This window comes from Coregonus lavaretus (genome assembly GCF_964263955.1).
Source record: "Coregonus lavaretus genome assembly, chromosome: 38".
NCBI classification, from domain to species: domain Eukaryota; kingdom Metazoa; phylum Chordata; class Actinopteri; order Salmoniformes; family Salmonidae; genus Coregonus; species Coregonus lavaretus.
In genome coordinates this window covers 18,411,521-18,437,487 of record NC_140025.1, presented here as the reverse complement: position 1 = coordinate 18,437,487, position 25,967 = coordinate 18,411,521, and the positions used below count along the sequence as shown (strand labels likewise).

At 40.8% G+C, this 25,967-nt stretch overlaps 1 protein-coding gene across 1 annotated transcript; it reads left to right on the top strand.

Moving 5' to 3' along the window:
• The first annotated feature begins 1,469 nt into the window (after positions 1–1,469).
• Positions 1,470–25,544, top strand: ankrd10a (ankyrin repeat domain 10a). Its single transcript, XM_084155549.1, has 6 exons — positions 1,470–1,918; positions 7,016–7,168; positions 9,075–9,166; positions 20,260–20,504; positions 20,772–20,861; positions 24,520–25,544. The coding sequence occupies exons 1-6, from the start codon at positions 1,721–1,723 to the stop codon at positions 24,981–24,983; spliced, it is 1,242 nt and encodes a 413-aa protein (XP_084011675.1). The 5' UTR covers positions 1,470–1,720; the 3' UTR covers positions 24,984–25,544.
• Positions 25,545–25,967: the final 423 nt, after the last annotated feature.

The window sequence follows — 25,967 nt, the reverse complement described above, 5'->3', positions numbered from 1 at the left end:
TCAGGTTTTTATTTAAAATGTCCTGGTAGTTCAAAGCGTTCAAAATGCCATGCACCCTAACAAGGTTCCCAGGGCCTTTGGAAGAGAAACAGGCCCACAGCATCACAGATCCTCCACCATACTTCACGGTGGGCATGAGGTGCTTTTCGGCATACTCATCTTTTGTTTTACGCCAGACCCACTTAGAGTGTTTGTTGCCAAAAAGCTCAATCTTAGTCTCATCTGACCAAAGCACACGATCCCAGTTGAAGTCCCAGTGCCGCTTAGCAAACTCCAGACGTTTACGTTTGTGAGTGTTAGTGAGAAAAGGCTTTTTCCTTGCATGCCTCCCAAACAGCTTGTTGGCATGTAGAGAGCGTCTGATGGTTGTTTTGGAGACTTTGTGACCCCAAGATGCCACTCTTTGATGCAATTCTGTGACAGTGAGCTTAGGACTTTTTTTTACTTCTCTTACCATCCTCCTCACTGTGCGTTGTGGCAAGATAAACTTGGGACCTCTTCCAGCCTTGTTTGTCACTGTTCCAGTTGTTTTAAACTTCTTAATGATTCCTCTGACTGTAGATGCGGGCAAGTTAAGGCGAGTGGCTATTTTCTTGTAGCCATTGCCTGACTTATGAAGGTCGACACAAATCTGCCTTACTTGAATGGTGTGTTCTCTTGTCTTTGCCATGTTGACAAATGGGTAAGAGAATTAGGCCTCTGTGTCACGTCATATTTATACCCCAGGGGAACAGGAAGTCATGAATTACATATTAAAAGTTCCTAGATACCCTGACCAACTTTAGCAACTACAGAAAAATTTATTTTTTTAAAAATCAATTAAAAATTTCAGCTGAATTGTTAGGGGTGCCAATAATTGTGGGACACATGATTTCAAGTTTTTCTTTTTCTAAATGTGTGATTTTTTTTTTACCACCAAAGTAATGTACTTAAATAAAAGGTTGGATTTTTCTCTTTTTTTGCATTTGGGTTCTATGTTGTTTAAAAAAAAATGAGAATTTTTGGAAGTCCTCGACCACATCTTAAACAGGGGTGCCAATAATAGTGGAGGGCACTGTATATGTTTCAGTAAGATTTGATTTTTTGCATTTATAGCATTGGTTATCAACTGTACTGCAGGGATGGAACTTAAGTTGCAGAAAATTGAGGTTGTGGTGGCAGCTGCAGAGAGGTATTTGGGTGAGCGAGACTTGACGTCAGAAGAGTTACAGAGTGTGTTAAGTGGTGGTGTACCATCCTTTCAGGCTGTTGGCCTGAGGTAGGACTAAATAGATTTAAATAGTGGAGTAGGGTGGTGGGTTTTTAGTTACTGTAGGGTTAGATGGTAGGGTATTTGTTTATTTATTGTTTGTTTATTATTATGTATTTTTCTCAAGCGAAGTATAAGGGAGTTATAGGCCTACTCCAGTCTAGTAGGTGGCAGTAATGCAACATTTATTGGATGCCAACCGCCGTTAAACCTAATCGAAGAAGAAGAAGATTTAACAAAGGGCTCCATGACGGGTTTTAATAGAACCAAGCAGCCAAGAAAACTCCAGTCTGGGTTTTGCGTTTCGCGCCAAATTGAAAGGCCGAGCTCTCGTCTCTTCCTTTTCTTTGTGTACGACTTGTGCACGTTCCTGGACGGGCGTGCAAAAGGAGTTCGAAGTGAGTTGCGTTATTTGCGGTCATAGCAACTTGATACGGCAACCCAAACAGCTGTACACATCGTACCGCAACCATGTCCGTCCGCGTAGAGTGTGGATTTTCAAACGACGAGGTGCTGAATATTCGTTACCCTCTCCACCGGGCGTGCAGGGATGGAGACGTTGGTGCTTTGTGTTCGCTTCTTCAGTGCACAACAAACCTAGCGGACCTCATCACGGAAGACTCCTTCTATGGCTGGACTCCCATTCATTGGGCAGCACATGTTGGAAAGGTAGCAAACTAGCTAACAGTCTTAAACCAATAGGGAGAGATGATTCATCCTTTCACATTGTTAGCAGTCGTAAATCTAGCTAGAAATGCTGTGAATAATGCTAAAAAAAACGGACATGTTCACTCCTTAGCAAGATAGCTAGATACATTTTTCCGATTTGTGATGCTAATCCGATACATACTTAAATAAATTATCTTTCTATCAATGTATCGATCTAAAACGTTACAATGTAGCTAACTATCTATCTTTATCTGAACAGCGACTTACGTCATCTCTGTCACAACACGCATAAGAATATTTTCTAATTGTCAGATGTTTTTTTCTCCACAATGTGAAATCACATGTTATCACCTAATGTCGCGTACATGCTTGCGTTCACACCTGAAAGCAAATATTGTGTGAATGTACAGCTATGTAATATCGACATTGATTGGCCTAATAGTGCATGTAATACCGGCTGGCTGCTGTTGAAGCCTTGTTGTCAGTATTTCAGTTGGGCCAAAGAGCTAACGTCAGTCTTCTCGAGAAAGTAGCTAGCCTTCCCTTACTGTCAGTTTATTTCAGGAAATGTCCAATATTCTATAAAGTACTGCATCGTTTTCTATTGGCTGTGCATGGGCCAATAACAAACAACCCGCTAACAATATCAACAGTTGAAACAAAACTTGCACGTACCTGCCATGTATACATGTATAGTCTGTGCTGTGCTCATGGAGTAAACCAAACTCTAAAGAAAAGTATTGCATGACTGTGGAATTGATTTATTCAAATTTTGTTTTAAAAGTATAGCCCATAAAAAAATATAAACTTACATTTTTTACATATCTTTCAAACTCTTGATTTCTTTAATTGAAATGGACTGACAGGCTCCCAACTGGGATCACTGGTACTCACAACTTTAAGAATTTAAGAACACAATATTAAATTTAAAAAAAACTAAATTATAAATTGAGATATAGCATATATAGTAATAATAGCTACTTCTGAAGCACATGCTGTGCCCTATAAACTAATATTTAACTGTGTAATTGTATTTTGTGTAATATGAGGTTTCTACATGTAAAATCAAAATGTTCCTATTGCGATACATTACATAGAACATTTACACTGTCTCTTTAAGAACGTCAACGACAACATGCAAGAGATCTGTCATTCATATATATTGCTATGATCATAGATCTCCTGAAGAAGCTTTTATTTTATTTCTGTGCCCCCAAAAGTTTGGATATACTGGTAATGTTACCAGGTTGTTAGCTAGCTAGCTAATGAGGTAATAAACATGACTGAACAAGGTTTAAAACAAATGGTTAAACTGCCCGCGAATAGTTTTAGAATGACCTGTGACATGGTTTATGAATGACATGGTTAATGAATGAGGGGGTTCGTTTTTCTGGCATGGGTTACCCCGGTGGGAGCAGTTTGAGCCGGGTGAAATGTGATTGCATTCTTTTTAGAGCCTTGCTGCCTCCCGGGCGTGAGCCAGGTGCCCCGCTCTGGCCGATGGCGAAGTCTGCTCAAAACAAAAGAGACATAATTACAGTGGCGTAAAATACTTTAAAGTGTTTCTTTGGGTATCTGTACTTTACTTTACTATTTATATTTTTGACTACTTTTACTTCACTACATTCCTAAAGAAAATAATGTATTTTTTACTCCATACATTTTCCCTGACACCCAAAAGTACTCATTACATTTGGAATGCTTAGCAGGACATGAAAATGCTCAAATTTGTGCACTTATCAATAGATCATCCCTGGTCTAACCTACTGCCTCTGATCTGGCGGACACACTAAACACACATGCTTAGTTTGTAAATTATGTTGGAGTGTGCCCCTGGCTATCTGTAAATTTACAAAAAAGAAAATGGTGCCGTCTGGTTTGCTTAATATAAGGAATTTTAAATTATTTATACTTCTGATACTTAAGTATATTTTAGCAATTACATTTACTTTTGATACTTAAGTTTATTATAAAAACAAATACTTTTAAACTTACTCAAGTAGTATTTTACTGGGTGACTTTTACTTGAGTTATTTTCTATTTAAGTTATCTTTACTTTTACTCAAGTATGACAATTGGGTACTTTTTCCACCACTGCATAATTAAGTGATGAGTAGGATTCTGTGTTTTCATATGCAAAAGTGATTGATTTAGAGAAAAACGCTTTATCTGCCTTCCCAATGAAAACTAGTTTGAAGTTTCAAATTTCTAAAAACCTATTTTTGCTTTGTCATTATGTGGTATTGTGTAGATAATAAATGTAATAATGTAATCAATTTTAGAATAAGGCTGTAATGTAACAAAAAGTGGAAAAAGTCAAGGGGTCTGAATACTTTCCGAATGCACTGTATGTATATTTCGTCGCATATGCGGCCAAATTGGTCACACTTTAGAGCCCTGTGTATGTCAATGGCAAGGTTCCCCTGAGTGAGGTGGTCTGGAGAAAGTTCCATAGACGTTGGAGAAGGAACAGGGCAGAAGAGGAAATGAATGAGGCAGTTATTAGTTACTATGTTGTATGTTTCTGGAAGATGCACCATGCTGCCTTGTTGACAACATGACCGAGCAGTGCAGATTACGGTTTGATTTGAGAAGGGCGCTCCTCCCTCCCTGCTTTTGCTCAATGATGTGACGGGTCATTGCTCGGTTCAACCTGGGCCAGCGTAATAGAGCTCCCTCAATGTAAAATGCATGACCCCAATCCTTGATAGGAAGGGGAAAAAAACTTTGCGCTGGTAGTATGGGTCAGATCTTTTTAAAGGGATGGTTTGGGATTTTGGCAATGAGGCCAAATTGGTCACACTTTAGAGCCCTGTGTATGTCAATGGCAAGGTTCCCCTGAGTGAGGTGGTCTGGAGAAAGCATTGTTAGCATTGGCTAGTGCAATGACTGGAAGTCCATGGGTATCTGCTAGCATGCGAAACTACCTCTAACTTCCTTCATACTGGACACAGAGACATAAAAATGGTATCCACAAGTTCATCGGAGCAAAAACCAAGCCATGAGGTCGAAGGAATTGTCCATAGCGCTCCGAGACAGGATTGTGTCGAGGCACAGATCTGGGGAAGTGTACCAAAACATTTATGCAGCATTGAAGGTCCCCAAGCACACAGTGGCCTACATCATTCTTAAATGGAAAAAGTTTGGAAACACCAAGACTCTTCCTAGAGCTGGCCGCCCGGCCAAACTGAGCAATCGGGGGAGAAGGGCCTTGGAGTTTGCCAAAAGGCACATAAAGACTCTCAGACCATGAGAAACAAGATTCTCTGGTCTGCTGAAACCAGGTTTGAACTCTTTTTGCCCTGAATGCCAAGCGTCACGTCTGGAGGAAACCTGGCACCATCCCTACGGTGAAGCATGGATGTGGCAGCATCATGCTGTGGGGATGTTTTCAGCGGCAGGAACTGGGAGACTAGTCAGGATCGAGGGAAAGATGAACGGAGCAAAGTACAGAGCGATCCTTGATGAAAATCTGCTCAGGACCTCAGACTGGGGCAAAGGTTCACCTTCCAACAGTACAACGACCCTAAGCACACAGCCAAGACAACGCAGGAGTGGCTTCGGGACAAGTCTCTGAATGTCCTTGAGTGGCCCAGCCAGAGCCCGGACTTGAACCCGATCGAACATCTCTGGAGAGACCTGAAAATAACTGTGCAGCGATCTCCCCATCCAACCTGACAGAGCTTGAGAGGATCTGCAGAGAGGAATGGGAGAAACTCCCCAAATACAGGTGTGCCAAGCTTGTCATACCCAAGAAGACTCAAGGCTGTAATCGCTGCCGAAGGTGCTTCAACAAAGTACTGAGTAAAGGGTCTGAATACTTATGTAAATGTGATATTTCCATATTTTTTCCCCCTTCAATTTAGCAAAAATGTCTAAAATCCTCTTTTTGCTTTGTCATTATGGGGTGTGTGTGTGTGTGTGTGTGTGTGTGTTTGTGTGTGTGTGTGTGTGTGTGTGTGTGTGTGTGTAAATTGAAATGAACAATTGAAATCAATTTTAGAATTAGGCTGAAACATAACAATGTGGAAAAAGTCAAGGGGTCTGAATACTTTCCGAATGCACTGTAAGCATATTTCGTCGCATATGCGACCAAATTGGTCACACTTTAGAGCCCTGTGTATGTCACTGGCAAGGTTCCCCTGTTGGTCTGGAGAAAGTTCCACAGATGTTGGAGATGGAACAGGGCAGAAGAGGAAAGGAATGAGGCAGTTATTAGTTACTATTGTGCCCAAAGGCGAAACAATGAAACAGCTGCGTTCTCTGCCATCTGTGTCCATAACATGGCCATCCGGACTTTCATATCTTCATCTCATCTTTATCATATCTGCACTTCTCAATCTTTAGTTAAGTCAGTCAAGCATACACATTTTGAACAGCTGCTTGGATCTTGTTTTTAAACTATATGTGCCGCCAAATGTGCTTAGGCTGGGTGTGCCCACTCTGCCCACACAGAGGCTGGCCTGAACATGAGCACAGTTAGTGGGAGTGACTGCAGTTGAAACCTCTATACTGTGACATATATGGGCTTAGGGACAAGGAGTTCATTACAGGAAAAAAAGTAGGAGACCATCAAGATTAGGGTCGGGACAATGCCGGTATCGCGATACTCGTTAGTATGGTGGCAAGGAAACAAAACACGAAGTGGATTGAACTGCTTTAGGAAAACAGCCCTAATGTTGGAAACAAACATCATTATGTTGTCATCCAGAGTCTCATTTTCCAAGCTATAGCACACAATATTTTACATACAGCAGGTTTTTAAAGGACGGAAGAGTTTGGTCTGCTTCGTGTTTTCATTTTTGGCATGAAAACAATATTGCGATACTGGTATCGTCCTGGCCCCAATAAAGATGCCACTGGTTGGTTAGTGTGGCCTTGGTTTATCCCAAACAAATACACTTCCTTTGCTGTGGTTTGGTGTCTGTAATGACATAGAGCTCTGAATACAACAGTCTGTGTAGTGATACTGACTCTCACTGTGATTTGCGTAATGACTGTGTCTTGTCAATCATTAACGCTGCTCTCAACAGCAAGGCTTTGTGATTGGTCATTTTGAATCTACAGTATGTTGACTCACTCTCACTTTCTTTACAGTTGGAGTGTGTCATGCGCCTGGTGCAGGTGGGCTGTGAGGTGAACGCCATGACGACGAGGTTTGCCCAGACGCCCGCCCACATCGCGGCTTTTGGAGGCCACCCAGAGTGTGTGCTGTGGCTGTTGCAGGCCGGGGCTGACATCAACAGACAGGTGGGTCTCAGTCTTACATAGAAATGCATTATGTCATTCTATTACTATGGGGTCTCAGACATTACCTTCTCACAGGTTACATGACAATGGCACTCATGACTGGATAGACAAAAAGTAAAGACAGACTACAAGAGCTACATGATTTGATGTCTCTTTCCCTGTTTGCAAAAGTGGGTCTCACCTTCTATATGTCAATCTTTTCCATGCGGCCCACGTAGGCCAGAATTATCCTACTAGGGAGGGATCAGGCTGACTGGGAGACAGAGCTATAGTTCATGCTGTGTGTGGGTTTGTCTGAGACTACGTCTCTTTAACTCACACCAGACTGACTAGAGAGTATGTGTGGCCTCTGAGTCAGATCATAGAGCCAACAGGCAGGCAGCCGTGTCATGACCACATCTCAAATAGGGTCTGCCCCGGCCTGCCGGTGTTTGTTTGTCTATGACTACTGTTCTAAATGCACCTAGAGGAAGCAGCTAGGGAAGTTCTGCTCAGGAAATCAGATTAGGAGGTCAAGATTGCGTAACACTCTACTGCTCCATCCTTTCCCCCTGGCTCTCGCTGCTGTGACATTTAGAGGTTTTATGGGTCAAGTTCAGCTGGCTGATCCATTGTAATGGGGCGAGTAGGAGAGGATTGTGACGCCGCAGAGCTATGGGGGAGCATCGCTACACTGCCCTAAAACAAACATACATACATATGAGGGATTCCTGTCCTCGTTATGAAATTATCAACTTTACCCTGTGTATCTAAAAATGACCATATACCCTGATTTTGTTTAAAGCAAAACGAACAAAACTATTGCTGATGGTGAACCTATAAAACAATAAATAAATAAACTATTGTAAGCCCCATTCAGCAGGTATAGCCAGCTGAGAGTTGTCTCCGGTAGCTTACTTTTTATTACGCTAAAACACTGTCAACTGTCAACAGTTACATGCTTAGTTCAACACTGGAGGAGAAAACGCATCAGTTGTCACAAAATATTAGGTATTTTCAGAAGGTAGAAAAAGTGATATGAGCAACAGTCATCGATTTCGTAACGCTTGAATTGATTTTCGGACCGACACAAGCTTAATTCGGATAAGTTTGGGGTCCGAGGACCGACACAGTCGTATCTTAAACATTTGAATCTGGGACCGATGCATATCAGTGAATGTTACCTCCCTAATACATACACACAGAGCCCCTCCTCCCTTCACCACCCTTGAAACTGTTCACTGGCAGTGAAATTGTGCAGCCTGACCTACATTCCGGCTGCATGGAGCAGAATGGGATGGTAGCCCGAGGGCGGATTTGCTAGCTAGAGTGCAATGTGTCAGTTCTCCTTGGCTTGAGGGGGTGCCGGAGAACTGGGTGAGGAGTTAGCGGGGTGAGGAGTTCAGCGGCTGTCTCCAGTGCCCACTGTCTCTGTTGCCAGCAGACACCTTTTCACAGCCTCTCTCTCTGTGATTAGTCCCTCTGGAGGACTGTTGCTGCTGTCTGCAGCTGTGCTGAACTGCCTGGGCATGCTGCACCGATAATGTCACCTTTCAGCAGACACTGGGGGCCTTACTTATGAGTGGCCAATATCAACATAAGCGACAGGTAGCCTAGCGGTTAAGAGCGTTGGGCCAGTAACTGAAAGGTTGCTGGTTTGAATCACTGAGCCGACTAGGTGAAAAATCTGTTGGTGCCTTTGAGCAAGGTACTTAACCCTAATTGCTCCTGTAAGTCGCTCTGGATAAGAGTGTCTGCTAAATGACTAAAATGTAATAACAATGCCTTGGTAAAATGTATATATTGCAAGCCATAATGTTTTTCCATTCTCCCCATTTGTACTGGTTGAGAGCATGGTTAATCCATCTACACAGTGTTCTCTATCATTTTGTATAGTGATGTGTTTTTGCCTTGTGTCTTGTTCCAGGACTATGTAGGTGAGACCCCCCTCCACAAGGCAGCCCGGGCTGGTAGTATGGAGTGTGTCAACGCCCTCTTGATACAGAGTGCTAAACCAGAGTAAGTCCCCCACTGCACTGTGCCCATTTACACCTAACTGTACCACACAATACTTTGTTACCATGGCAACAACATTATTGTTGAAAAGGGGAACTCCACCAGGTGGCTTCCGCTCTGCATTCTGCCCCCCCTTGAAGTCAAGGCAATTTAACTGCGTGAATTTGGCACCCCGTATTGCTCAATAATTGTCTTTGTGCCACTTCTGTGCTGGGTTGTGTTGTAGAAAATGTTTACAAATGTCTTTACAAGCATGCTTGCTCAAACAAATTATTTTATGAACCAAATTAGTACAAACATGACACAAACTAATGATCAATTTGATCATTTCTGAGTGACACAAAGGACCTAGTTTTCTTTTGAATTAAATCACTAATTGACACACATAATTGTCACAGCACAGGAGCCAGATGGCTCTGTAATGAAAGGCCTGAACTGGCTGACGATTCGGACGGGGTGCTTCGTCACCAAATGGAGCTTTGTAAGGATTTGGCTGTTAGGCTGGGCCATAAGCGCATTTGCATTTCGGTGGGGGACATCCAAATCCTCTGTGTCCATAAGGTGACTCATGATAAAGCCCCTTTCCCGAGGGGTTGATGAGGAAGTCATTTGTTTCTCTGTGTGATTTATTAAAAAACAGCTTGGTTGGCTATGGCAGTGCCAATTAGTCAGTTCCCAACCTATCATTACCATGTGCCATCCACTTGAACCTCTCCAAATTATGGCCTTGAATTAAAAACTGCCACCACAACCACTCTCTCGTACTTGTTTTAGGTGACTTTTTGTCCCAGTTGTCTACTGGTGTTTGTGCGATACACATGGCTTTTGGAGAATGTTTGTTGGTGGCGTTCCTCTTCAGTAAATCTGCTGCTGTGTTGGTTATTTCAATGTTTCTGTTTACGTTTCATTGTCTTTTATTATAGCCCAATAATGTTAATTAATGTAATGTTACGCTAACTGAAATAGTTTAAAATATGTCTGTGATGATTAGGCTATACTATTAGAGTGTACTTCTCTTAGCAGGGCATAGGGCAAATGCACATTTCCTCCTGGCTTATACAGTGTGGATTTCTCCCCCTCCTTGCTAGTGCCATATAATTATCTCACCATGTGAGGGATGTGACAACCAAACTATAGCCTATATGTAGTGTTACGGAACTACAGCGCTATAACTTAACTTAACCTATGTTACGGAACTACAGCGCTATAACTTAACTTAACCTAACGCCTCGATCACACCGATGGCGTCATTGCATTTTGGCACACCAGAAGTACATTAATTTACAATGGAGCGCTGTGTTTGCCTTGCAACATTGCGTTGCAGAGGCAGTTGCAGTGCGTTCTGTGTGGCGCATACGTTGGATTTATCGAATGTATCCGTCAAACTGTATGCGTAGACGGCTTGACAGAAATCGTAGCAGAAGATGAATGTTGAACGTTTGTTGCACACATATCCAGATGATGCTGCGTAACATTTTGCGCAATGATGCTATCGGTGTGATCAAAGCGTAAGTGTTTACTTTGGCGTCTTTTGAATTTATTCAGTTGTCATGTAGGTGAATTTTTATCTGCTTTAAACTGCTTAACTGCATCTTATCGGATGCTTTTCTCATTAGTGTAAACGTATGAACCTGTAGATGGCACAAACAGTTAGGCCCTGTACTAACTTAGTATGTTTGCTGGTAGTAAGTCGTGTATGCCCGTCTCAACACTACATTCCTCAAGTGTTGAGTATTCTGTCAGCTTGATAACAAGCATCGTCCCTGGACACTTCTCCTAATTGATTTGACAGCATTTACTGTCCAAGGTTTCACAGTCAAGCCCATTAGTCACAATGAAGATTTCACTTCGTTGTCATGTTTTTGTCACAATTTCACAAATCTCCACTAGGATTATTGAATCATGTTAAGATTTAAAATGAGGAAATGTGCATTTGGTCCATGTTTCCTTCCAAAACTATCAATGAAAATGAATTGTAAGAAATGTGGTCTTAGTTGTCTGCATCTGTGTATATTTATAGCATTATGTATTGCCCATGCTTTTTCATGCCTTTAACAGCTACTAAGATCTAGTATTTTAGTCCTTATGTTAGTGAAAAGTTGAGGTAAAATGTATAGTGAATGTAGTAAAGTGAGGGAAGCTCATGTTTTGTAGACTATATTTTAATTCGCAGTCACTCAAGAAGATGACACTCACAATATCCTCTCAACATTAGTGTTTGAGCTATTTTGAACTATCTTGAAAAGGAAAGATGCACGGTAATTCCTTGAAATTGCTCGTATTGTGCCAATTTAAGTTAACCTTAAATCCAATATTTATTCCACATCCACCAATTTAGAATATGGCTATAAGATAAGAACAATAAGAACTCAACATTTCTATGGCTTTCAAAAGCCTGGCAAACCTACCTTCATTTCTGTAGCAGGGATCGGTGCGAATTGTAATGGTCAATGCCTCTGTACTGACTTCCCCAAGCCAATTGAGCCAAAATACTGGATTAGCTGCTTCCATGAAAAACTGAGACTATTCAACTGTTTATACCTCAAGGATTGATATTGTCTCCAACTTTGGCACAATAAGAGCTGAGGTTTTAAATAATGTCTCTCAAAAGTGTATCCTTCCTCACCACACTCAATCAGGACTGTAGTGTGTTACAAAAGATGGAAACTTTTGATTTCTCTTGAATCCCTTATTATCATGACTCCAAAAATAACACGTACCACCTGAAGCCACCATTGAACAATTATTAAATGTTATGTCCTTGTTACACCATATTCATTCTCGTTCAAAGCTTGGAGATTAGCTGGAGGCAGATTTTTACTTGTTCATAATTCATTCCACATTGTGTCCATGGAGAGACCTTTCGTATTGATCTTATTGGACATCTCTCAAAGTCATGGGTTTAACTTGGAGCTTTTTTGTGTGAGGATGACTCCGTCCTAGACCACATGATTACTCAGCTTTTCTCTTGAAAGAAATCTTAACTCCAAATAGAACATTCTGAGCAGAACAAACCTTAACATTCCTTACCCAAATTACGCCATCAAAAAAATTATAACACCCTCCTCATACCTGAAAACAGCTTGAACAACTTATCCATCTTGAATATGTCGTTATCAATAAAACATCTCAATAAGGTGCAGAGCATTAGATTTGCCTGCTGGGGCACAAGGAGACCCCAAGCTCTGCTAAAACCATTGACAACTGCATGACGTTTTCAAGGGATTGTTAACATTATTGAACTATTTGGTTGTAATATCATCATCTCTTGAAGAGCATAGTCAGAACTACACATTTCAGATTATTCCATGCAAAACAATTGCTCACATTTAGCTCCATCAGAGTTATACAGCAAGTAACTGCATGCTTTTCATGATCAGTAAACATCAATTGATCATGTAATTTCAGATACATGAGGGTAGCCTCACGAGATCTCTCAATATTGGCCACCATTAATTGGATATGTTAGCTAACATTATCCCCTTTTCAACATAGTTTTTAAGAGTGTTAATAATGATTGCTGCTGACAGACATCATAGGTTTAATTTATTGATGGACCACATCAAATTGGCTAGCTAACTAATAACAGATCAGGTCAATATGGCTAGTTAACAAGCTAACATCAGGGGATAAACTAGATGGCTATATCCAAATGTTGTTTGATTTGCTTGGAATCTATAGTGGTGATGACAGTAGTCCGACTGACAACTTTACCAGGACGAGGATTTGCCAATGTCAAGCTCTTTCCAAAGCCTAATCTCTGATAAAGCAAGCTAAATGACACGTTGCTTAGATAGCTAGCTACATGCCGTATGCCAAATGGATAGGCTACCCTCGCGTATCTGAAAATACATCATCAATTGTTTACTGATCATGAAAAGCATGCAGTTACTTGCTGTATACAGAGGCTTGTGAAAGTATTCACCCCCCTTGGCATTTTTCCTATTTTGTTGCCTTACAACCTGGAATTAAAATGGATTTTTGGGGGGTTTGTGTCATTTGATTTACACAACATGCCTACCACTTTGATGATGCAAAATATTTGTTATTGTGAAACAAACAAGAAATAAGACACACAGAACTTGAGCGTGCATAACTATTCACCCCCCTAAGGTCAATACTTTGTAGAGCCACCTTTTGCAGCAATTACAGCTGCAAGTCTCTTGGAGTATGTCTCTATAAGCTTGGCACATCTAGCCACTGGGATTTTTTTCCCATTCTTCAAGGCAAAACTGCTCCTTTGAGTTGGATGGGTTCCGCTGGTGTACAGCAATCTTTAAGTCATACCACAGATTCTCAATTGGATTGAGGTCTGGGCTTTGACTAGGCCATTCCAAGACCATTTAAATGTTGCTGGAAGGTGAACCTCCGTCCCAGTCTCAAATCTCTGTCAAGAATTTCCCTGTATTTAGCACCATCCATCATTCCTTCAATTCTGACCAGTTTCCCAGTCCCTGCCGATGGAAAAACATCCCCACAGCATGATGCTGCCACCACCATGCTTCACTGTGTGGATGGTGTTCTCGGGGTGATGAGAGGTGTTGGGTTTGCGCCAGACACAGCGTTTTCCTTGATGGCCAAAAAGCTCAATTTTAGTCTCATCTGACCAGAGTACCTTCTTCCATATGTTTGGGGAGTCCCCCACATGCCTTTTGGCGAACACCAAAAAACACGTGTTTGCTTATTCTTTTCGTTAAGCAATGGCTTTTTTCTGGCCACTCTTCCGTAAAGCCCAGCTCTGTGTAGTGTATGGCTTAAAGTGGTCCTATGGACAGATACTCCAATCTCCGCTGTGGCGCTTTGCAGCTCCTTCAGGGTTATCTTTGGTCTCTTTGTTGCCTCTCTGATTAATGCCCTCCTTGCCTGGTCCGTGAGTTTTGGTGGGCGGCCCTCTTAGCAGGTTTGTTGTGGTGCCATATTCTTTAAAAAAAATTATAATGGATTGAATGGTGCTCCGTGGGATGTTCAAAGTTTCGGATATTTTTTTTATAACCCAACCCTGATCTGTACTTCGCCGCTACTTTGTCCCTGACCTGTTTGGAGAGTTCCTTGGTCTTCATGGTGCTGCTTGCTTGGTGGTGCCCCTTGCTTAGTGGTGTTGCAGACTCTGGGGCCTTTCAGAACAGGTGTATATAAACTGAGATCATGTGACAGATCATGTGACACTTAGATTACACACAGGTGGACTTGATTTAACTAATTATGTGACTAATTAAGGTAATTGGTTGCACCAGATCTTATTTAGGGGCTTCATAGCAAAGGGGGCGAATACATATGCACGCATCACTTTTCCGTTATTTATTTTGTAGAATTCTTTGAACCAAGTTATTTTTTTTTCATTTCACTTCACCAATTGACTATTTTGTGTATGTCCATTACATGAAATCCAAATAAAAATCCATTGCAATTACAGGTTGTAATGCAACAAAATAGGAAAAACGCCAAGGGGGATGAATACTTTTGCAAGGCACTAACTCTGATGGAGCTAAATGTTAGCAATTGTTAGGCCCGTTGTTCCAAATTCTTGCATATACTTTTCCGAAATCAAGTTGTCTATGTGCCAATGCCTTGATCACCGGGCTGTAGGTAGCCTAGCGGTTATAGCGTTGGGCCAGTAACCGAAAGGTTGCCATTTCGATTCCCCGAGCCAACAAGGTGAAACAAGTCGACGTGCCCTTGAGCAAGACACTTAGTCCAATTGCTCCAGGGTTGCATTTGATAATGGCTGACCCTGGCCGTGACCTCATTCTCCAAAGGTGTCTCGTGGAGTTGGGATATGCAAAAAAACACATTTCCATTCCATGCCTATAATACACACTTGTACATGTGTGAAACAGGACAAATATAAGCACCAATCAAATGTTTATTTTATTAACTACCCCCTACGTTCCTATTCTGCTTCCATTTTCCACTTTGGCGTCTTTCTTTCCATTATTTATACTGCCAGATTCACCCGGACATGGAGCAGTTCTTTTTTTTGTCATTTCTTATCAACTTATTAACAATCCTCCAAGTGCCATAATTACCAGATTTTGACTAGACTTTTTAACTTCCATGTCTTTGCAAGAATTACTCATTAATTTAAAGATACATTTTCAAGAGAAACCAAATGCATAGTTTCGAAATGTATACATATACATTTAAGTGACTGCTATATTAATATATTTTTCTACATCATGAGCTTTCAGGTTCCTGAATTTAGTGGGACAGTCAGTGAAGGGATGAAAATAGAGATAGATATGTTAGGACAGCAGTTCATGCGTGAGTTTTTAGGTTGCTTACTTATTACAGCATAACAATGATTCATTAATGTCTCCATGTTTATGTAGGATTGTTTAACTGTTTTGAATGTTTAAATATATTTGATTTAGATCTGTTTGAAATCATTTGCTAAATGGCCATCTGTAAGAATTGATTGCAAAAAAATTGTACTGTCACAAAAAAACAAATCCCCTACACGTTTCGATGTTTTGCAGCTATTGAATTTGAACTTGAATTTCTCAAGTAATCCCAGAAAGGGGGAGCATTCCAAATAGGCACTGCAGAATCTGCCACAAGTGCTACAGCGAACATCTTACAGTTGTGGCATTGAGTGTTCTCACTATCGCTTGGTTTCTACACACTGGCAAACTGTCGAGGTATTTCTTGGAGTGATTGGTTTTAATGCTAGGAGAGTAGTCATCATAGTCATGTCTAGACCTGCATGTTTAGTTTATACCTACTTGTTAATCTAATCTTATTCAGATACTTGCTAACTAACCATAGGATTATTGGTCAAGCTCAGGATGTACAAATCAGAAATAGTGCAGAATGCAGTCCAATTGAGTCATTAGTATGCATTTTGACATATCTTAGTGGAAGTAGCAAGCCAGGGTTAAATTGTGACAGGTGTGTTCTGACAGTAGAAGCAAAGCATTTCAGGATTTTTCAAAAATGAATTGTTTCCTCAAACACGATCTTTAATTATTTATTGCTATCTGGGAATGTTCTTGAAACTCTATTGAACTGATTTTGTCATCACATTTCCAACTTTTGTTACAGGTCTTACTCTCAATGCCAGACAAGAGAAGTAGGCCTAATTTAATACATGGTATAAATCCCATAGACCCAATCAATGTCATTAGAAAAAGATCAATCCTTGTTTACAAGAAGCCTGATAAGCATCTTGTTCATTATTTTATAATCAGACTAAATGACAACAGTAGCCACTGGCATACATACAATCTGAAACAATGTGCACCAGGCCCAAGTCCATCATAGGATATTGCATACACAGACATCTCTATTAATAGCAAAGACTGTTGCTATATTGGTCTGTTTTCATGGACCCCTGGTATCCAGATGTTAGCGGTGCAAGGCAAAACAGTAGGCCTATTCTTTCCACGCTGAAAGAAAGCCCAAGTTATTTTGGACAGAGCCTAAATGGTGCTTTCCTAACTGTGATTTATTAGGATCTACAGATTTGGTTACAACCAACCTCCAACTGATCACAAATAGGTGAACTGATTGGAAAATAGATGAGCAAACCATTCAAAAGTGTTGGGTTAGGGTCAGTCCTTGCAGGTTGCCTGGCATTGAGAGAGACTGTCCTTCAGGAGACTCCCCAATACTATTGTCTGTTATGAGACAGTTAAACAAAAAAATCTGATCATGTTTGGAAACATTTTAATTTTAAGTAGTGGATAGCTAGTGGATACTGGGGAAATAGCTGAATGCAAATAATCTGTTCATTTAATTTGTAATGTGTTAGGATTGTGCGCTTGAAATTCTGTAACTTACAACGAATTGCATTTTGCTGTTTATTTTACTACATTATTTGAGCTTGTTATAAAAGTGATGAGGAATAAGGTAGAGCTAGGCCTATATGTCGCATTTGTCTGAATTCATAAATGATCAATCTCCATAAGTAGTAGTAATGACCAAATGTCACATAAGACCTGTAGGGCCTATTGCAACAAACATTGGCCAGCGTACTAACACAAGGTTATCTCCCGCACAGCTGATCTCAATTACAACTATCATTGGCCACCGATTTACCGCTCCCTAAAGCAGATGCCAAGGTTATCTTTTAGTCCTGATTGCTGCCAACATTTCAAGACTTTCACCCTCTGGTTATTATCATCGGAAACAAATTAATCCTAAAAGCGATTTATCAATTTCACAATCATGCCGTACAACTGAAATAAAGTATTTCCTAAATTACCACGGAAAAATCTACTATGGTAATTTACCCTACATTTTGGTATACTCGCGTTAAATTATTATACTTTTAAATTATCAAAACCGGGGGGGAAATATCCCTGCACTGTCCATATTTGAAATGTGTAACTAAATCAAGTCAGTCATGATGAGTTACATATCTATAATTTATCAAATGAAAATAGTCTAATACAGTTATTTCAAATGGCACACATTATTTTGCAATTTAAGATGAAACGTTTGAATGAAGTATACTACTACTACTACTACTACTACTCCTATATTATTTTAAGTATACTACTACTCCTATATTCTTATAATAAGTATTTTACATTCATCAGGCTTACAGTTTCCGATGCTCCTGATAGGTTATTATTTCATTGGGGGCAGGAATAGAGAACCTAGACAACATAAGTTACAGCTGTCTGGTATCAACGTAAGATCAGCTAAATCACAAGTTTATTCGTTGCAATCAAGCTTATTTTAGTATGCATGTGCTTGTAATCGTCTGGTAGTATAGTTTATTTTTTAACCAGCGCTAACACGGGGCTCAATGTGAAGTTCCTTGTCTTTGTTACAATCCACCCAAAATGATGTTCGACATTGATATAGGCTGCTATAATGAGTAATCCTGTAGAATTGACTGTTGATGTAGTTTTGGTAGACACCAGTGTCTTAACATTCCCTACTCTCAATATAATTACAGAAGCTATCGCCAGCAGCAGAATTTCCCTGCCAGAAACAATGTTCTGCCCACAGCCCACTGAGTGCCAACCCCAGTGATGCCAAAGAAGTTTGACATTTACCACCTGTGGAAAATACAGTGCATTCTGAAAGTATTCAGACTCCTTGACTTTTCCCACATTTTGTTACGTTACAGCCTTATTCTAAAATTGATTACATTTGTTTTTTTCCCCTCATCAATCTACACACAATACACCATAATGACAAAGCAAAAACAGGTTTTTAGACATTTTTGCAAATGAAAAAAGAAAAATATCATTTACATAAGTATTCAGACCCTTTACTCAGTACTTTGTTGAAGCACCTTTGGCAGCGATTACAGCCTCAAGTTTTTTTTTTTTTTTTATAAGATGGAGAACAAGCTATGCAGAGTTTTGGTGCAAGTACAGCCAACTAGCGCACAAATAATATTGCAATATTGTCAAATTGATACCATACGATATATCGTCAAAAATAATAATACCCCGATATGTCACTATATCGATTTTTACTTTCTTCCCATCATGAAAACCAAGGTTATTTTAGTTAGTTTCTTCTCAGAACATATTTTCTTAAATTACAAGATAAAAAACAAAAAGTTATATCTTCTACATTTCCAACCAGTCATATTAAAAATATACAAATATATTTCATTATATTTCTGAACATCTTGATGTATTGTGGCACAGACAACCCATACTAATGACATGCACTTTATTACATGGTTTCTTCAATGAATAGTATTGGGAGGCCTTGCCTCATACAAGTGAGTGACTAATTAAAGGGTTTTGTTCATTCATGAATTCGGACCAGGATTAGCTCACACTGCAGTGGGAGATGGTCAAGTCTAAAGTGAGCATGCTACAATCCATGTTGATGCTGTGTCCATTCCAAACAGTCACTTGGCCAACATGCCTTTCCTTTGACTCAGGCTGTGTTTACACAGGCAGCCCAACTATGGGCAAAGATTAGTATTGGGCTGCTTGTGTAAACACAGCCTTACTTTTTTCACATTATCCATTTAGGGGGAAGGAATACAGTTCCTTAACTTCAATTAAACTCTATTTTGGTCTTCTCTGTTCCTGCTTAGACCTTTGGAATATCTAACCACCTTGTTAGCTATGAATATGGACTGAACTTCTAGGCCTATTCAATGCCTGAAATACCATCTGGGATCATGGCTGACGCAGATCTACATTCCGGCAGGGCCTTTCACTTGAACATTCTCCTGTCCATATCCAGAAAGCTTGAAGATCTGTGCTTCTCTGTGATGCCTATATTGAAGGGACACCACACCGTGTCTTCACTTTCTCGATGGATCCCACTCTTATTTACTCTGCAAATTATCATATTTTTCCGTCATCAACCACATCATGAAGAGCTGTACTTTGTGGAGCTTGTTGACATGACATCCTCTTGGCAAGACGATTTGAACATAAGTTGTTGGTAGGGCCCAGATAAATGTTGACTTCTATTTTAACTGGTAGTTCAGTCACCCAGCACCAATAGGTTGTTGCAGTAGCCTACATTCTCAAGCCTGTGCTTTAAAATGATAGTTTTCTTACGTGTGTTAACTCGTCTTACCATGGAGTCAATGAATTATTAATTACAACAATCAACTGTTTGAGTATTCTAGTGAGTTTCAAAGCAGAGAAATGCAAAATCTTTGAATCCTTATGAACAACTAAGATGCTCTGTCTACATTGTGTGACATTCTATGCAGTCTACCTTGCTATCCAGAAAATATGGAAACAGAACACTTTTTCTACCAGTTGTTTTTTTTCACAATTTTACCTTTTGGGACTGCATTCTCTAAAACCTCACTTTGGATGACTTTGCAGTTGAAGCTCTGGTCCTCTTCTGTCTAGCTAGAACTATTCTATCTAATGAACTACTATTATACAAATTATATTTCCTGGATTGTCACCTTTAATGCTACCCATAGATGGACGTTAATCATCTCTTACTGCAGTGTTGGTTTCTACCGTCCTTCCTCTATTTTTGTTTTGTTATTTCAGGAAAAGAATTGGGTCAGTTTCAGTGTAACGATCTGTAGGATGATAGCAGAAGTAGAGCAGACAGGGTTGGACATAGAGCGGGTTGTGTGACTTGTCTTGTACATGCTTGCCTTAGCTTGCGGACGTTGCTAACTTTGGTCCCCTCTCACCGTGCAGCTTAAGGAACGCTAATGACCTGACGGCGGCAGACCTGGCCCACGCCCAGGGCTTCTGGGAGTGCGCCCAGCTGCTCTCCAACGCTCAAAACCACCTCAACCAGCTCAATGGTTTCCATGCCAACGGGGCGCTAAACGGCCACTGCTCCCTCGGCCAAAGCCGGGGTCTCCTCAAAGGGCTGGCCAATAGAAAGAGGCTTCTGGACGGCATGGAGCCCAATCACATCAAGAAGGCCAGAACAGACGGTAGGGGCCTATCTAGTCTGTCGCAGGGCCTGCGAAATGTTCAAATGTGTGTATTTATCTTTGCTAATGTGCTGATTCGATATGAATCAGTTGGTCTATCTTTCTAGCTATTACAACATCGTAATTGCCTGGCATGTCAGTGGGCATTAAAGTCCAAACGGCAAACCCGTCTAGATACCATATGAGAACAATTTTATCTGTAGACATTCTTAAAGTAGGTCCTTAACAATGTCTAATGCAGCTCTCTGTCTGTCCGACATCCCTCAGGTGTGGACCTGCCCACGTGGATGCAGCATGGCTGCGGGGAGGAGCTGGAGACCATGTATATGGAGTCTGCAGCCCCGGACCCCGTCTCAGGTGGGATTGGCCCCTCCACAGCCCCCAAAGAGCTGGATATCTCTACTGTGGCCTCCATGCAGATCCTACTGCCGCTGCACTAACTACTGCGCCTATTTGTATTGGCCTTTCTTAAAAAGCCAGTTTCTTGTGTATGTATAAGCTAGGTTTTTATGGTCTTGACTTTAATATCTTGTCAAGATCAAGGCATCTGAAAATGTTCAATGGTTCAGAAATGTATTAAGCTTCTAGTAATGTCAATGTTATTTCTCTGTCACTATCTCTGAGAAGCTCATTCTACACCTTCTGCATTTCTGGCACGTTCATGTTCAAGATGTAGGAATGCACTCAAATCCAGACATGCATATTTTATGAATGGAATCCATTTATGCATTTTCCCATTGCATATGTACCTAAATGCTCAAGATGAGCATTTCTTTCCTTACTGTTCAGTTTGAATGATTTCCCTTGTTTTTGATAAGCCTCGACTATTTTGTAGTTGTGTGAATGAACCTCAAAAATTTGACATTTGTTTTGCACAACCGACTTTGTCATCCACAATTTGGTTATGCCCTAGTCGAAACCTGTGTAGAAAATATGGCTATATCCACATCCCTGTGTGTCATTTATGCTTTGGCAACAACCCAATGGCAGAATCCCTACCTGGACTAAAACTGTAAGGCTTTAATGAATGTATCCTGTAGATTAAGGTTTTCGTGAAAGAGGGTGTTTATGAAAGTCAATTTTGACTGATTGCATGGTATAAGTGCCATTGCGTGACATTCCAGCCTTAGAATGAACAAATTACGTGGTGTAATGTTATTTCTTCCAAGTTCGCCCCCTACATATTCCCTTCCTCCCATACCAAGGTTATTATAGTAAACAAAACTAAATAGTTTTTCCAATTTTAGTTAAAATAAAATAATTAAGAACATTTAGAAAAATACTGAAACTATCTTTGACTGCATAAAGAATTAAAATAAAAACCATCGGCCTCCCGAGTGGCGCAGCGGTCTAAGGCACTGCATCGCAGTGCTTGAGGCGCCTGCAGGCTGACTTCGGTCGTCAGTTGAACGGTGTTTCCTCTGACACATTGGTGCAGCTGGCTTCTGGGTTAAGCGGGTGGGTGTTAAGAAGCGCGGTTTGGCGGGTCATGTGTCGGAGGACGCATAACCCGACCGTCGCCTCCCGAGGCCGTTGGGGAGTTGCAGCGATGAGACAAGTTTGAAAATGGGTAGGGAAAAAAAACAGTTTTAGTTTTCTGAATCTGGTGGATAAATGCTGACAGTAGATGGCGATGTTTCAAATAGGCCTAGCTTGTGCAACACTATCACAAGCTAACGGGGAAGAAATCTGAGGGTGAGCGTGAACAATGGTGGCAGCAAAGGGTAAAGCCCTGTATGGGATTGTTTTGAGTACATTGCTGGAAAGGACAATGTATTGTAGTGTCAGCAGCGTGTATTGAACAGAGATAAAAGGGAAAACCCAACCAACCTCAAAGTTAATCTGAACAGTGCCCACAAAGAATCATACAAACGATTTCAGGCTAAAGACAAGGTGAGACAGCCAGAAGCTATTAGTAGCACTTTGAATGAACTTTAGCACTTTGAATGAACAGAGCAGAAACATGACAACCTCATTCAAATGAGTAAAAATATAAATAAAAGAAGATCTGGTTAATTTATTCATCCAGTCTGGCAAGTCCACAAGACAGTGCGATGAACCAGCCTTCAGACAATTCAACCAAACACCCCACTGTGCACACACTGGTTGAATCAATGTTGTTTTCATGTCATTTCAATGAAATGACGTTGAACCAGTGTGGAATAGACGCTGAAATGACTTCTGTGCCCAGTGGGACTTAATCGCAAATGTAAAACTCATGCCGCTGCTAGAGTAAATGTGTTGATTGCTTTGCAAATGGATACAGCAATCCATAAAGTTAAGGAGATTCTGAAAGAGGCATGAAAAATAACCCTGTGTGTAGATGGCTGAAGCAAGAAAGGACTGACTGCTTTGTTTATGTGCATATCAGCCTGCTTCTATTACCCCTCCAACAAGACACCACATGTTTCTCAGCCTCCATTGGATTTAACATCCACACACCGGAGTGGTAATTGACTGCACATTGAACGCATAGGACATAGCAGAAGAGCCTACTTGTATCTGACAACGGGGCGAACATAGCTATCAAGCTTTCCAAACAGGCAATAGAATGACCGTGACCACCAACAACCACAGCTGGCCGTGACTGAACGGCGCGCAGAAATGTCTGAATCTGAGTCAGACACCGACGATTATCCTTTTAAATCCAAGTCACATTAAGATCCTTTAAACATAGTCAAACCTATGACCTGACCCATCACCTTATGTATTACTGCCCACAGTGGCAAGATGTGACATCCCCAAAAAACAAAACACATAAATGGCTCCTAGCCTCCCACACATGAGCTACTTTCTGTCTGTAAAACTCAAACTGAAACAAAATAGATATGATTTTATAAAGCTCGTAACTAAATAAAAACTAGTCAAATTAAGTCTGAAAACTAACTGAAACAACTGAATTTCAAATAAAAATTGAAAAAATAGAAAATCACACAACTATAATAAGCTTGTCCCATACCCTGTTTGATCTAAAGCAAATTAATAATGAGATACTAGCTGATGCTTTGGTTTAACTCCTTGTAAATTCTGGGTTTTAAGAGACTTCTTACTCCTCTGACTGATTCAAAATTCCAAAGGGAAGCGATGACAAATGAACTTGTTTGTACTGTAAAGTTGGCCAGTTGAGATTTGAATTAAGTTTAATCAGTTCAATGAAACATACAGCAATATGGATTGCGTTATATAATGGGCTAATTAAGCATTTGTACTGTGCCGCTGTATTTGACAAACCATAGCCAATAATACATTCTCAATTTTATATGCACAGTATGGTAGTGATTAATCTGACAGTATCTTTCAACTGTACATTGTAGAAATAATTACCCATGTTTATAGTGCGCCTAGATTTTTTTTCTGATTCTGACAATTCTATTAATGTTTTGTTACAGTGTGTCCATAAAATTATTAATCGTTGTAAGTACATATATAGTTTGGCCAGGGGTAGGTATTTATGGTACATTGTCATGTGTGTTTGAAAGGCACATCGAGAGAGAATGTATACTCAAAGTAATATATTTTAATTAACCTATTTGATTACCTTGATGTGATGAAATATCATAGGCATTTAATTACATTGAAATGGGGTAAAGTAATTGTCTGGGTCATATTCAAAGGTCTATTATTGTTGTGTGATCCCCTCTAGTGGCCATAGGAAAGACTGACATGATCACTGCTTCTGTAGCATATGCACATTTTCAAACTTAATCTATTCTGCGCTATAATCAATATTGCCTAAATCATTCTATAAACTCCAAAATACAACAAATTCAGCTGTTGGAGGAAAATCAATATTGAACGAAAAGTGTGCACTTTTGCAAGCAGAGCAGAGCCACAATGGTAAACGTATCATGAGAATCGGACAAGGACGTGTTTGCAAAACAAAATCAAGATGTTTACCACATTCATGTGTTTGGAGAGTTGCTTCCAAATCCTGTTCATGAACCTGCCAAGTGTGTTCCTTCTATGTGCCATCCAACATTGAATATGACTAGTCATGTCTTGTTTTCAACGGCAGATGACCCCAAAGCCACCATGGGTCAGATGAACGGCAACGGTGGGCCACAGAACGGTGCCATCTCCACCAATGGCCACATGCCAACACACCTCAATGGGGCCAACGCTGCCGTGCTGTCAACCGGCTTCTCGCGATGGGGATTGCCGGCCTTGGCTCCTTCCACTGAAAACGGACTGGCGTCATCGCCGCTAGCGAATCAGGAGGCGGAGGAGACCCGGCGGCGTTCAGCCCACGAGATGTGCGGCTCGCTACACCTGACGGGAAGCCCCAGCAGCTGTGTGTCCCACCGGCCCTCCTGGGAGTCCATGGCCAGCGACCCGGGGGACACCCTGCACTACGGACACTACCATGGCTTCGGGGACACAGCAGAGGACCTGGCTGAGGAGCACAGCAGCTCGGTGCGCGTGGAGCAGCGTTACGACCAGGCCGTGCTCAGTACCATGCACTTCTATCACGGATCCTAAATAGGGGGAGGCTGGCCCTTCCCAAATAAGTAGTCCGTCTAGCTACCTGCCCCGGCGGAGGCACAACTGTGCCTACAGCCGCTAGCCTGCCTTAAAACCCAATGGTTACCATAATATCGTTGTTGCACTGGGGATGGAGAGAAGAGACACATTGGCCCATCTACCAAAGGGAACAAATAGCATTGTTGTTTTTGTATTTGATATTTGAAATCCTTATATTATTACTGTCTGTTTGTGTTGTAGCGCAAGATGTGATTGTGGTAAGCTGATCCTAGTTTTTCTGGTGATGGTATTGCATTCAATGCATTTGTTTGTTTGTTTCTCAAAGGTGCTGGTTATTAGAATTATGAGTTATGATAAGACGGCGATGCCTGATTTTTGTGTTAGACCAAAAGGCTAAATGACTTGTGTTTGGCATGTAGGTTCTGTGCGCCAACACTTATGTTAAATCTATTATGGCACAAAAAAAGTATTTTTTTACTGACTTTGTCTACTCGGAGCACTACAAACAAGTATTTCTCATTTTTGGGGGTCTACTGAAATAAAAATGAGATCAAATTGCATGCTTGACCATGTCTTCCCTTTTGCTTCTATGACATTGCTGAAATATGAGAATTATTTTTTTGAATTATCTTGTCTTATCTTGCTTGTGCAACTAGCATTTCTTTCAAATGGGAATTATAGTGCTGTGTTGGACTTAATAACACAAAGTCAATCATGTCTGAAGATGTACAATCATGTGCTTTCATGAGATACTACTGTAATCAAATCAAATTTGATCACATGCACCGAAAACAACTGGTGTACACTTTACAGTGAAATGCTTGCTTACGAACCTTTCCCCATGATGTAGTGTTTTGAAAATAAAATAGTAACTAACACATGAGGAATAAAATAACATACACAAGAATGGGAGTAGCAGGGAGTAGCAGATCAATGTGCAGATGTACAGTCGTGGTCAAAAGTTTTGAGAATGACACAAGT